A 14,000-nucleotide genomic window follows, 5' to 3' on the forward strand; every position below is an offset into this window, starting at 1 on the left:
GCTTTGCTTTTTAGGGCCACACCCATGGCATATAGAGGTTCCCAGGGTAGGGGTCTAATCAGAGCTACAGCTGCCAGCCTACACCACAGCCACATCCATGCCAGATCCAAGCCGTGCCTGTGACTTACACCACAGCTCACAGCAACGCCAGATCCTTAACTCACTGAGCGAGGCCAGGGATCGAATCCACAACCTCATGGTTCCTAGTCGGGTTCATTTCCACTGCGCCATGACGGGAACTCCTTCATCCTCTACTTTTGAGCCTACTTACTGAACGTCCTCTGGGGCCACACAAGCCGCAGTGCCGGGAGTGCCTCAGTGTCAGCCTTCTTAAAGGTGGGTTCTGTGAAGCGCTGAATCTAGCTGGTTCCATGCTGTCCTGCTCACACGGGTGCAGGAAGTGTCTGCTCAGCCGTGCTCTCTCACCACCAGCCGACAGCAGTGGGTGGGGATTGGGGGGTCAAAATAACATCTCTTAGGAAACAGAGGCCAAATTCAGAACTTGACTCAGCACGGGAGAGATGGAAAGAACTATTGGATGGGTCATGCCCTCTGTCCAGGCCCCCAAGGAAAAGCACCTAAATGTAAAGGGAAGATTATGAGCTGTTCCATTTAAGTGACGCATCAGCAGGAAAAGTCTCATTTAAGTCCAGTGTTAACCGTACATGATCTAGAGAAACCAAAGCGCGGACAAGCTGGCTGAGCAAATGATGGACGTTCTCAAGGGCTCATTTACTTCAGCCCGGAGATCCGAGGGGCGGGAGCTTGGTGGGTGAAGTAACGGAATGCGGTTGAGATTTCATTTGTTGATGTGCGAGGTCCTGAGGGTAAATCGCTCTTTTCTTTTATGTGATATTTTGTGCTTAGTTCTTGCCATGCATGAAAATGTGCTCAAGTGCCCCACCCCAGGATGCACAGGACGAGGACACGTCAACAGCAACCGCAACACTCACAGGAGGTAACTGCTACGGGGCGCGAGAGGCAGCGTCCTCGAGGAGACGGGGCGCTCACCTCGTGTGATCAGAAGGGCTGGATCACTCTCAGATATGTTAGCACTTGACATGGATAGAAAAGAGTCTCTGTGTGTGCAGAGTAAAAACAAACAAACAAACAAACAAAAAACTCGTCCTTTACTCCCCCAGAAATTTTCATTTAGCAGCCAGTTATGCCACAAAATATGTCTTATTTGCAGGCAGAGGGTAGATTTTCATGTAGTCAGAGAGCGTGTCCTCTGCTCTGAGCCTCCCCAGAGCTTTTCACGTTGGAAAGAGCTGCCTGGGGCTTATCTTGAATCCCATCCAATAAGTATAAAAATGGTACCCAAAGAGCTTCAGATTTCTGAAGGTAAAGATCATTTCATTTCATTGAGATTCACTTCACTGAGATCGCAACTAACTTAAAACACAGATGTGCATTGATATACAAATGTATTGTGTGTATTTAAATATTTTGGGTGAAAATACTTACTGTTTTATGTGTATTAAGTATAGATTATGTGTTCATGAGATACTATTTGGCTCGTAAGCATAGTGCCAGAAAGTATGTTCTATCCTCCCCATTTAAACTAAGATGTAAAATTAAGAGCCTGACATTTTGCCAAAGATCCTAAGACATCACGGAATTATGGTGCTAACATCACAGTTGGACAATTGCTGTTGGATGAGCCATGCTACTTAAAATAGCATGAAGTTTCAGAATAACTGAGTGATTCCCCCCACCCCAACAATATTTTGACTTTAGAAGTGAGCTTGTTATCCTTTGCTGCTGAGATGAGGTTGGGGGAAAAATGTTGACACAATGGTTTACAAACCCTTTGGAATCTTTTAGGAAGTGAACTATTAATGTAACAATATTTGCTGTGCATCAGGGATGCTGGGAGGGAGGTGCCAAAGCAAATCACCTTGTCTTTAACTCAGATCCTCCCACTTTTTTTAAACAGCCTTTCTGGTTGTCCAATTGCTGCAGCTGAAAAACTGGCCATGTCCCAGGACAAGAGTCAGCTTGATTCTCCCAAAGCCGGGCAGTGTCCTGACCAGGGTCACAGGTATGAGGCTCTCCTGGCACGCTGGGTGCTCCATGTGCTCCCAGCTCCTACACAGAGTCCCTCTCCTGCCATATGCCAGCTCACCAGGGACCACCTTTGTCCCCAGGCACAGCCGCCAATGTCCACTTGGGAGGCTGGGCCAGCTGGACATGCTGTCCCTTCAATGAACTGCTAGATCCTCCAGAAGTTTAACATGAAGTTAGTCTGCATAGAGAGATGACATAATGTGGATCTATCTAAAGTACATAACAGGAGTTCCCATCGTGGTGCAGTGGTTAACGAATCCAACTAGGAACCACGAGATTGCAGGTTCGATCCCTGGCCTTGCTCAGTGGGTTGGGGATCCGGCATTGCCGTGAGCTGTGGTGTAGGTTGCAGATGCGGCTTGGATCCTACAATGCTGTGGCTCTGGTGTAGGCCGGTGGCTACAGCTCCTATTGGACCCCTAGCCTGGGAACCTCCATATGCCGTGGGAGTGGCCCTAGAAAATGCAAAAAGACAAAAAAAAAATAAAAAAATAAAGTATGCAATAACATAGATTAATCAAAATTCTGTGTCACTAAACGCAAGCCATCCCACTAGCCAGGTGGTGCCTCTTTAGGATTAATGTAACTTTTCTACCGAAAAAACACCACCAGAAGCTCCTCAAACCTGCTCAAAATATGCAAGGCTCTGTATTCACACCTCGGTGATATGCATTTGGTGTCTTTAAAACAAAAATTCACTCCAAATTGATAACTATCAATAAAATAAATCCCCTGTTGGTCCTTCACAATCTCTAGTAGTTCAGAAGACCTTACACCTAAATAATAAACTGTATCTGGTAACATCCATATTAATACAAAAACCGTATGTGGAGGAGAAGTGATTTCAGGATCATGGTAGATGACCAGGTCTTCATTGTTGTTACCCAGACACTGAAATGAAAAGCAATTACTAGGAACATTTTCAAGATATGATATCCTTGAATATTTGCTTCTGTAGATGTGATAAAAAGAGGCAAATTGGCATTCAGATCACATGAGTAAAGATTATAAGTCAAAACCATGAGATACTGATTAACTGCCAGTGAAAACAAAATTTTTGTGCCCTCTAATTTCTCCCGAAGAGGGTTATTTGCCAAAATAGAAATAGCATTAAGTTTCATTTTGCTCATTGCTTAAAAGAGAAATGTTGTTTTAGACTAGAATAGTGATGCAGCGTTAAGGATATAGACCAAGCTATACATGCAAAAAAAAAAAAAACAACACATCACACATTCTACATCTATTTTTTTTTTGTCTTTTTTTTGTTGTTGTTGTTGTTGTTGTTGTTGCTATTTCTTGGGCCGCTCCCGCGGCATATGGAGGTTCCCAGGCTAGGGGTTGAATCGGAGCTGTAGCCACCGGCCTACGCCAGAGCCACAGCAACGCGGGATCTGAGCCACGTCTGCAACCTACACCACAGCTCACGGCAACGCCGGATCGTTAACCCACTGAGCAAGGGCAGGGACCGAACCCGCAACATCATGGTTCCTAGTTGGATTCGTTAACCACTGCGCCACGACGGGAACGCCTCTACATCTATTTTGATGTAGAAACTAAAAAGTTTTTTTTACCCAATCTAAGAAATATCATCAAAACTTTGATATTCTGATGACTAAGGTACGTGTTGGTGAAAAACAAAAGGAAAATATGTATTTTTGATGTTGATAAACCCTGAAAGGTGTATTTGTTTATGTTCTGTTAGCATTGAGACTACAGCACAACAGCATTTGTGTTTTCCTGTCATTTCCTGAAATTGGAATATATAAATATGACCCCCTTGTTTAATCCAGATAGTAATTCTAAAGGAATATTTATTTCACATTTAGCTTGGATTGAGATAATTCTATTGAGAAATATGATAGCTATTATAATGCAGTAATTTTGATTCATAATGAAACAATAGCAATTGAATAAATAAAATATTGAAATACTATTTAAAGTACTACTTAAAGCAGCAAAGACATTCAGTCTGAAGGTGGGGGAAAAGGTGAAAAGCCTAAGAAGAAATTTATAGTTCAAGAATCAAGTTTCTGATGCCAAAACGGCCCCTGTTAGGCATCAGGGCCTTACCAACTCTGCTGAACAGAATATAATGACATTTCCTCACTGGTTACACTGGTGACTTTTCTCTGCTGCACCAATGAACAGTCCTAACCGCAGGACGTGCACACCTTATCAGTGCCCTAAAGATAGGTTGTCAGCACTTTTCTCTAAAGAGCTCAGAGTTTTAGCAGACGTCAAGCACTTGCTCCTTAAGCATCCATGTGAGATGGACGAAGGATGGCACTTCCTGTTTTCCTGATGGGCATCTCAGACACACAACGCTCAGCCTCCTGGCCCCCCCCCCATCCTGCAGTGACCACACCCCTTCCCACAGCACATCTCTGTAGGCACCACCGGCAGGCATGACACACCCTGCTTTCAGATCCGAAGCTGGTGTGTTCACCAGGAGTTCATTGTATTTCTTTTCAACCCTTTCTTTTCAGGACAAGCTTGGTGAAGCAGATCGAATTCAATTTCCGATCACAAGCCATCACCTCTTCCAGAGCCACGGTGTCAAAAGAACAAGAGAAGTTTGGCAAAGTACCTTTTGATTATGCCAGTTTTGACGCCCAGGTTTTTGGTAAACGCCCTCTCGTACAGACAGGTCAAGGACGAAAAACACCACCATTTCCTGAATGTAAGCTTCCAATTCTACTATATATTCCCCAAAAAATGCATCTTACATATGTGTGTGTTAGGTGAGAAGAGGGCATGAATTAAAATATGTCATATACTGCTTACTGCGAGGAACAGAGAAAATACAGTGTACAGTGAAATAAAATAAGGACAGCAATCATAATTTAATCAGTATGACTGATTTTACATGAAGTTACACTGAATACGGTGAAGAGTTAGTGGAGTAATTATTCTACAAATGTGATGCCATTGTTGGATTTAAATACAGTAATTCTAAAGAAATGTTTAATTTTCATTTAGCCAGGATTGGGATTAATACATTGGAAATTGCCATAGCTATGATAATACAGTAAGTATGATCCATATCAAAATTATGATATTTAGGAGTTTCCGTTGTGGCTCAGCAGAAACGAATCTGACTAGTATCCAAGAGAAGGCAGGTTTGATCCCTGGCCTCACTCAGTGGGTTAAGGATCTGGCTTTGCCATGAGCTGTGGTTTAGGTCATGGACATGGCTGGGATCTGGCATTGCTGTGGCTGTGGCATAGGCCAGTGGCTACGGCTCCGATTTGAACCCTAGCCTGGGAATCTCCATATGCCATGAGTATGACCCTAAAAAAAATAAAAAATTTTAAAAAGACAAAAGAATAGAATAAAATAAAACTGTAAAATGTAATAGGTAAAATGTCAAAATACTACTTAAAATATTACTTACATCAGCAAAAGCGTTCAGACTGAAGCTGGGAGAAAAAGTGAGAAGTCTAAGAAGAAACTCACAATTTGGGAGTCAGGATGTTACTGAGGGAAAAGAAGTGTGGTTGTGGAGATGTTCATCCACAAATTTAAGATTATTATAGAAATGTTGTAAATGTGTCAAGACCGTAACGCTAACACATCTATAAAGATGATCAGAGCGCAAAGGTACTATCACACGTAAAACTTGGTGTTTGTACTAACCATCTCCTCAAACTGTTTAGAGCCCTTGGATATTCTAATGAAAAGATGAGAAAGTAGAGTTCCCACTGTGGCTCAGGGGTTATGAACCTGACTGGTATCCGTGAGGATTCAGGTTCGATCCCTGGCCTGGCTCAGTGGGTTAAGGATCCAGCGTTGCCTTGAGCTGTGGTGTAGGTCGAAGATGCAGCTTAGATCCCGTGTTGCTGTGGCTGTGGTGTAGGCCGGCACCTATAGCTCCCATTGGACCCCTGGCCCGGGAACTTCCATATGTCACAGGTGTGGCCCTAAAAAGCAAGAAAATAAAACAAAAACGATTTCGAGTAAAAAAGCTAAATGCCTTTATATTACCCCATATTAAACCTTGGGTGTGTCCTCCGGCCCCTGAGTAAGGATTCCAAACACCCAGAGAGAAGAGAAACACATGAATTCTGTCTCCCAGTGGGGCCTCAGCACCTGCAACAGAAACATCAAACAGGACTCAGCCCCGATGACTCGATTCCTTCCAGTTCACCCTGAGAAGGTGAGCTCCGTCCATTCCCTCACTCACTGCCCTGGACCTGAGCCTGAAAATGCCAGCTCACTAAAGCCTCCACCACTTACTCAGTTCCTTCAAGTAGGATGACCAGAATCTTCTACTGGTTTAAGCACAAAACAAACCTGAATATCAAATAGTAGATATGCAATTCCATGTCTAAATATAAATTGTTATCATGAAAACAAATAGCGAAAAGTTCCATTTTTCTCTGCTGGAATCTCTGGTCCTCACACACCCAGTTTGTGGATGTACCAGCCTTAAGCTCTCTAGTCCCTGACGGGTTTGGCTGGCGTGGTTTTTAATCTACAATTTTTGCTACCGACGCTGTCGGTGCACCTGCCCCATAACGTTAGTTCTGGAGTTTTTGTCATACGAAGTGTAAATACAAAAAATATTAAGAGAATAGGCAGTCTTTCCCAGCAATCACATCGTTTGATCTGTGAACTGCTATGAAAACCGATCTGAATAATCTTCATCTAACGTACCGAGAGAGAATAATGGGCATGTTTTCATTTATTCTTCATGTATTTTCATGCAAGAAGTTATATCTTTCAAACAAATCTATTTAATGACTAAATCCATGTACATGCAATTGCTAATCAAATCTCTCTTCAACAGCAAAGCATTTTTCCAATCCAGGGAAATTTCCCAATCGGCTGCCCAGCGCCGGCGCCCACACACAGAGCCCTTGCCGTGCCAGCTCTTATAGCTACGGTCAGTGCAGCGAAGACACCCACATAGCGGCAGCTGCTGCCATCCTGAACCTTTCCACTCGCTGCAGGCAGGCTGCAGGCATCCTCTCCAACAAGCCGCAGAGCCTGCATGCCAAGGTAGGCCGGTCCAAGAGCCCGGAGGGTGGGCCAGCGACTGAACCGTAAGCATCCACTGCCTTCGTGATCCTGGCCACAGTCGCCACCCCGCAGCCCGTCCCCCCCTCCCCTTGTCCTGGGAAGAGACGAGGAGGAACAGGGCTTACAGTGATGAGTTGGTGGGGGGGTCAGGAGGAGGGTGACTGGGCCTGCACCAAAGCCAGGGGAGGGGGAGCCTGGGTGGGGAGTTCCATAGATTCCAAACCTCTTTTTGTGTTGGGGACGTTGGCACATGAGTGAAGAGGGTGGCCTCTAGAATCAGTCTGAACAATGAAAGCGGTTCGCTGCCTGCAAATCAAAGATGGTAAGACGTGTTTGATTAACAGGCCACTTGGGAATCGTGGGGGAAATTCATGCCATTTCATTGTTCACGTGTTACTGTTGGATCACATAATGTGGTCTGAGTCGCTGACTTCTGGAACTCAGGAGCTTCTCGAAGGACACATGGTAAAACCCAGATGCATGACATCAATGAGAGAGGGCAGGGCTCCAATGGGTCTTGAGAACTCAGGGCGCAAATTCAAATCCCAAATCCCATTCTGTGATGCTTATGAAGATCCCACCTTCCTAGAGCTTGTGAAATTAATCCCATTTCTCTAATGACCTCTCCTTTTCAACCAACGCTGAGAAGTAGGCATCCGTGTTTATGATCCTTGATGAAAATAAAAAACAAAGCTCCTCCATGTCTTGCCTTTCGAGGGGGGGGGGGTCCCAGTGCTCCAAAGTGACCGTGACCCTCAGAGGAGGTATGAGAACAGCCCATGCTCCACTGGAACCAGTGACTATGGCCTCCACAACGGGTTGGTGAAAGGAATCCTTTTCCTACCTGGACAGCTGAAGCCAGCTGAAACAGAGCCCCCAGGCTTATTTGGAAAAGAGAGTTTGCCCTTGCTTTGGGTGAAGGATTCCCTGGGTTAAATTCTCACCCAAAACACAGCGAGCTCGGCCCGGCTCCCTCGGCCCTGAGAGCTCCGCCCATCCCTGGCGTGACCAGCTGCTCACCTGTGCCAGGCCTTCAGGAGCACAGGGCACACAGTGGCATCGAGCATTTGACAGAAGAATTAGAATTAGCTTCTGGACAGATCTGAGCCAAGTAAACCCCAGGCAGAATTGGTGGCCAAAAACCACTCAAAAACAATTTTTAAACAAATGAGGTTCTTAAACAAAGGCAAAAAACACATCGCCTCAGAAATATAAAGAAAACGCCGAGCTGTCCAGAATCACAGGGATTCAAGTCAGAAATTATTTACAGAAATGAATGATTTAGGTTCCTTTAAAATGTAGCTTTGGTTATTTTTACACTCTTTTTTTAAAAAAATCCCTGGATAAATTTCTCCTTTTTGAAGACTGTTCTAATAGGCAACTAGTTGGGGACAGAGTAAACCATTTTCCTTCTTGGTGCTTGATTTGTGGTGGTTTAGGCTGTCCTAGGAGAATGAAAGTGCTGCTCTCCTAAAGGTTAATGCTGCTGAAGTTAGTTGAATGAATGCTTGTTCACTGAAGGCTTTCCACCTGCGCAGGTAGATCCTTTTTTGTTCCTCAGAATTCTGCCTTTCACCTACATAGTCTCCAAGTTCTAGTAATTGCTGAAACCAAACAATGAATGGAACAAAGAGGACTCAAATTTGAAGGTATTTTTCCTCAGCTATATATGTTCTCTTTTTAAAACACATTTCTGGTCTGAAAAGTGACTGTAAATTGGCATATTTCAAAAATGCAAATCGCAAACTCGCTGCATACACTTGACGCTCCTGCGGGGAGCACCCTATTTGCCGGGGTTGCTCTGGAGTAGGCACGCCCACCCTGAGGAACAGGAACCCCTGCATGGCTCAGCCCCCAGACTGCCAGCCAGGTCCTAACTGCAGGAGCCAAGCCATTGATGTGGTGATGAGGGTGAAAGAGACAGTGTACAGATGATCGGCTTTCAGAAGGAGTTTGTGATGCTGGCAGTTTTTTAAAACCTTTTTCCCATGAAAAAAGATCTCATTTGCCATAGCGGTTGTTAAAATAGGATCAATATGGCACCCTACAAAGTCACCTTGTGCAGAATCCTTCTACCAGGCAGGTGTTTGCACACAACTGCAACAATTTGCAAAATTCTATCCTGGTTGGATCCTATTTTCTAAATATAAAAGAGGACCTCATAAATTCCTGAAACCACAAAAAGTAATTATTCTAGCCAAAAAAAAAATGAAAAAAGAAAAATGGGCTCTGATCAAATGGTGCCCAGTGACAGCCCCTTCTATTGTCAGTGTTGCCTTCTGCTCTGGGCCCTTTCCTTGGTGTAGGATGAAGTGTAAACAATCATCCTCTCCAAGTGGAACACTGACCTGGCTCTCTCTATCCACCAGGATTTGGTGTTTCCTCCAGGGTGGACTATTAGCATGTATATTTTGCTAGCCAAAATCTGGAGATCTCTTGAGTTCCTAGTTTAGAAAGAGGGATGTGGAGATGCATGGCTTTTCCCTGCCCTTTGACGTCTGTAGCTGAGCATAGAGCATTTTTGATGCATTAGGGATTCTGGCAGGTGGACTCAGCTGTCCCAACCAAAGCTGTAGGTGCTAGACCGCCCAAGCCACAGGTTGGAGCCCATGAGAGACCCTGCCATTAAGGAGCTTGCAGTTAGAGAAGGATAAAAGAAGTGGTCATTCGAGGCAAAGAGCTGGATCCTCAGGTGACATTCCTAATGTCCAGGGAAGGAGGGTGGCTCTCTAGGGTATTTGATCGGACGTGGACAAGGGACTTATTTTCCTTCTGCCTCCAGTCCTTTTCTTTGCCCAGTAAGCTTCCCTGAAGTTCCCTACAGAGCCCAAGAGGAGAACAGATTCCATCATGCTGTCCCACCTGGGCATGACCTTGTGAAGCTGAGCCAAAGAACACTAACCCTGAAATTGCCTCCATGCTCACTTGTCAGGGCTAAAACAGACTTTTTTTCATGCTAAGTGCAACCTCACAACTGACTCCAAGTTGTGAATTCATGATTTGCACAACCCCCACTCTTATGAAAAATAAGGGGGCAGAGGTTGACGTCAGAGGCAAGAGAACTTCTAAAAACAAGGATGGATGACATGGACATCCCAAAGTGTTCTCCTTCCACGGGTTCTCAGCCTGAGCGTCCACCTACCCAACACTAGAACACGTCCTTCGAGGCCCCTGCCCAGCACTGTGCTGAGATGCCAGCCCTAACATTGCCCATCACTGCATTACTGCCCCAACTCACATCCACTACATCCTAAAAGTAGATCATAGAAGGAATTGTTGATTTGTTAATACCCAACCCAGCACGTACACAGCACATCTACCCCTCCGAAATCACCCTCAAGCATCTTACGTATCTCTTTGAGGAATCAAGTCGGGAGGAACAGTCTTAACAGCACTTAGTGGAGAGGGTCATGGTTAAGGATACTTTGGTCTGAAGGATGAGCCCCTTCTTAATACTAGCACTGTCCTTGGTCCTGAAATTTGTATGATGCCCTTCATTTCCACGTGGAATTGATATGTTGGTAAAACACACATGGAGCACAGCTTCAAACGTTCCCCCTTTAGTCTGATGACTGCTGGTCCTGAAATGAGCTCCGGGCTGAGTAGAAACCGGCAATGGGGGCTGAGCGGCTGGGGTTTACCGAGATCCCTGAGCCCCGGGTCCCATCTCCTTCCTCCCCATCTTCCTTCCTTCTTGTCCTCGTGTCAGCGGAGGTAGGAACAGGCACAAGTCTATCTTTATCCCAATTGCTGCTGCTTGCCAAGCGGTCTGTTGTTTGTTTTGGTGTTTTCTCCACCTGTTTAGACAAAGTGGCATATGCACAGTGTGCCTTAAAAGAAAACAAAAAATTGACACTTGCTTGAAATGCTTAAAGTTCAAAGTCTGTTTTGTGCTTGAACAAGGCCTAGAAACAACATGATATCACATCGCCGTTCCTGCTGCCTGCTATCAGAAATAGCCTGGGGGTGGTGAGAATCCAAAAGCAGCCTTTTTCTGTAACTTTAACATGAAGTCAGCTGATGCTCTATATCACCAGGGAAATGTTCTGAGGGACTCGAGTCAGGATCTCAAGGAACCAGAGGAGACATGTGTGGGGAAACTATCGCTTTACCTCCGTGTAGAATGGGGGGGCGGGGTTCATGCTGTCCACAAACCCAATCCTATTCTTATCATCATCATTATTATTAGTTGTTGTTTTTTGAACACCTGCTATGTGCCAGGTCCTGTAAATAAGTACTTTGCCTGCATTAATCCTTTTAGAACTTTGCAAAGCAGATATTACTATCCCATTTTGCAGGTGAAGAAATAGTATTGGGGCAGTATTGAATAATTGCCTCCAAGTGGCACAGCGACAGCTGGGGGGGCTAACATGTGAATTCATGTCTGTCCGACTTATGGCCTTTTTGCAGAGCTTATCTTTCTGTGCTGTACAGACTGCTGGTCCACCCAAGAGATTTCACTGTGATTCCAAGTGCCAGACAAAGATTGGGGGAAAATGGTTATACATTTAACTGTCAGCCACTCACTCTTCTCTGAATGCCATCATTGGATTTGTGTTGAGTGCAATTCACAGGTCTATGTTCTTAATAGTTTTAATATTCAGTTGCTATTCAGTGAGAATAAGATCCCTGAGTTCATTTGTTTATGATCAATACCTTGCCTACTTTGAAAACATATTTCAAAGGATTTTTGATATCAAAAAGACACTCTTGGAGTTCCTGTCATGGCTCAATGGTTAACGAATCTGACTAGGTGCCATGAGGTTGCTGGTTCGATCCCTGGCCTTGCTCAGTGGGTTAAAGATCCGGCATTGCCGTGAGCTGTGGTGTAGGTCACAGACACGCCGTGGATCCCACACATTGCTGTGGCTGTGGCATAGACCAGCGGCTACAGCTCCGATTCGACCCCTAGCCTGGGAACCTCCACATGCCATGGGTTCAGCCCTAGAATAAGGCAAAAAGACACTCTCCAAACAGAAGCCCATGAAACAGGAAGGGACCGGGTAGAAACCAGGCTGAGGAGCCCCTAACCATACTCCTGCTTTTAACCCAGTCACAGGGGCAAGGTAGTGGGACCTCTGGTATTAACAGAAAACTTGCCAAATAAAGAAAACAAGGCTATCTTAGTTTGTCAATGTCTTGAAAGTTAATATTTTTCATAATCAGGACATTTAAGGTAAAATTAACAATTTGGGTTTTCTGCTTCATCACCATCTTCAACTATAAGATAATGTTTAATTGTTGAAACAATATAATGTTGTCATCTGCCTGGAAAATACTGGCAAAAGACAGCCATAAGCCTGTCTTCTACATACAAATGTAAAAATTCTTGTTTTCCCTTTTGTTCTTCAGAAAACAAATATTTACCCATTTTCCCTAGTTGTGAACATCGTTGCAACAAAATCCTCATAATTATCATTTTACTGGTCACATAATGTGCCATTACATAGATGCAGCATAATTTCATTAATCATTTCTCTGTTGGCAGACATCTGAGTCACAGACAAGGATTATAATGAATAATTATCTCGACTTTCAGTTGAATAATAATTGATAATTGTATACCTTATATATAAATTATGTAACATCATAATTTATAGTCTATTTCACTAAAAATGTCCTGTATGCACCAAATACATTCCTTGAAGGCAGGGGGACTATATTTTTCAATTTTCTTTCCCCCAAAATATAGTAGCTTGAAAACACTATGTGCTTTCTTGATCATTTCATAAATAAATACATCATCAGTAGCACCTATAACTCAAAAGTGATGGTCTTTGACGTTTCTTCTAAGTTGGAAAGTACATGATTGGTAGTAGACCTATGCCCAGCACCCCCAAACTTAATCGCGAAGTGATTGAAAGAAGGTCTAAAACAGCCCTTTGAGAAATGAGGAATCAGGGGTCGGGGGGTGGCGGGGGGTGCCCCGTCAGGATCATTCTGCCCACTACCCCCTCTTCATTGTCCTGCCATTTGGAGTTTCCAGCAGAGAGTGATGTGTATTGATACTGCTCTGCATAAATTCCATGCAGTAAACGTGAGATCCACCCCTCCACGGGCAGAAAGGGGCTCTTCTCTGATGCTGTGTGTAATTGTCGAATGCATCTGTGAGCTCACTTAAAGCCCATCTGTGCCCGCACGGCCGCCTGCTCCCTGAGCCCGGTCAGGTGCTCAGAGCAGCCGGCTGGGGCGCAGGGCACAGAAAAGCACCTCTTTTAAACATTAGGAGTGATTTTTTTTTCATTAGCCCATGATTACTCAAGATGGATCGCTGTTGCAACTCTGAGAACCTCTAATTTTTTAATTTACGCGGAAATTTCTTTCCTGTAAAAACTAAAATGTATATTAGTGTTGTCTTGGAATAGTTGATATTTTTTCAGTGAGCTCAAATCTGCACTATTTATGGGTTTTGCACTATAAAACGCTGCAGCCCAGTCACGTGGCTCCTTTTTCCTAAGCCATCTGTCACAGAGGTCTGGAATTTTATGTGAATGTTGGTTGTGCAGTCTTAACCCAAGTTTTTTATTTTTTTATGAAAAATGTCAGCAACTACAATATTTAGCATTTTACTTTACATTGGCCATTAAACTTGATTGCTATAGCTCTGTTTCATTGCCATAGTTACGTATCAGTTTTGAAGCCAAAAATTGTTTTGATGTTCTCATGGCAGAATGCATTGTCTCATGGAGTGAGCATGCAGCACCGATATGGTTAATATCTTGGATGTTTGTAACTAAGGTTTATTAATGCTGGTATAAAAACGTATTTGATATTATACAGATGGCATAAGATGTTGTGGTTACTAAGTTATTATCCCGGATAAGCTGTACTGTGAAATTCAGGGCTTAAAACTATCACAGGAGATTAAACTATTTACTAAAAAGGACAGAAAGATACGGCCAAAGCAT

The 14,000-nt window shown here is 44.0% G+C and overlaps 1 protein-coding gene across 1 annotated transcript in view; it reads left to right on the top strand.

The window, feature by feature from the left end:
- The window catches only part of LOC125128686 (suppression of tumorigenicity 18 protein-like), a 138,760-nt gene that overhangs the window by 82,882 nt on the left and 41,878 nt on the right, over window positions 1-14,000 (top strand). The window contains exons 13-16 of the mRNA XM_047782868.1: window positions 868-958; window positions 1,940-2,044; window positions 4,557-4,750; window positions 6,860-7,071. Coding sequence (XP_047638824.1) covers window positions 868-958; window positions 1,940-2,044; window positions 4,557-4,750; window positions 6,860-7,071 — 602 coding nt within the window. The remainder of the gene's footprint in view (window positions 1-867; window positions 959-1,939; window positions 2,045-4,556; window positions 4,751-6,859; window positions 7,072-14,000) is intronic.

This window comes from Phacochoerus africanus, chromosome 6 (assembly GCF_016906955.1).
Source record: "Phacochoerus africanus isolate WHEZ1 chromosome 6, ROS_Pafr_v1, whole genome shotgun sequence".
Classification (NCBI taxonomy): domain Eukaryota; kingdom Metazoa; phylum Chordata; class Mammalia; order Artiodactyla; family Suidae; genus Phacochoerus; species Phacochoerus africanus.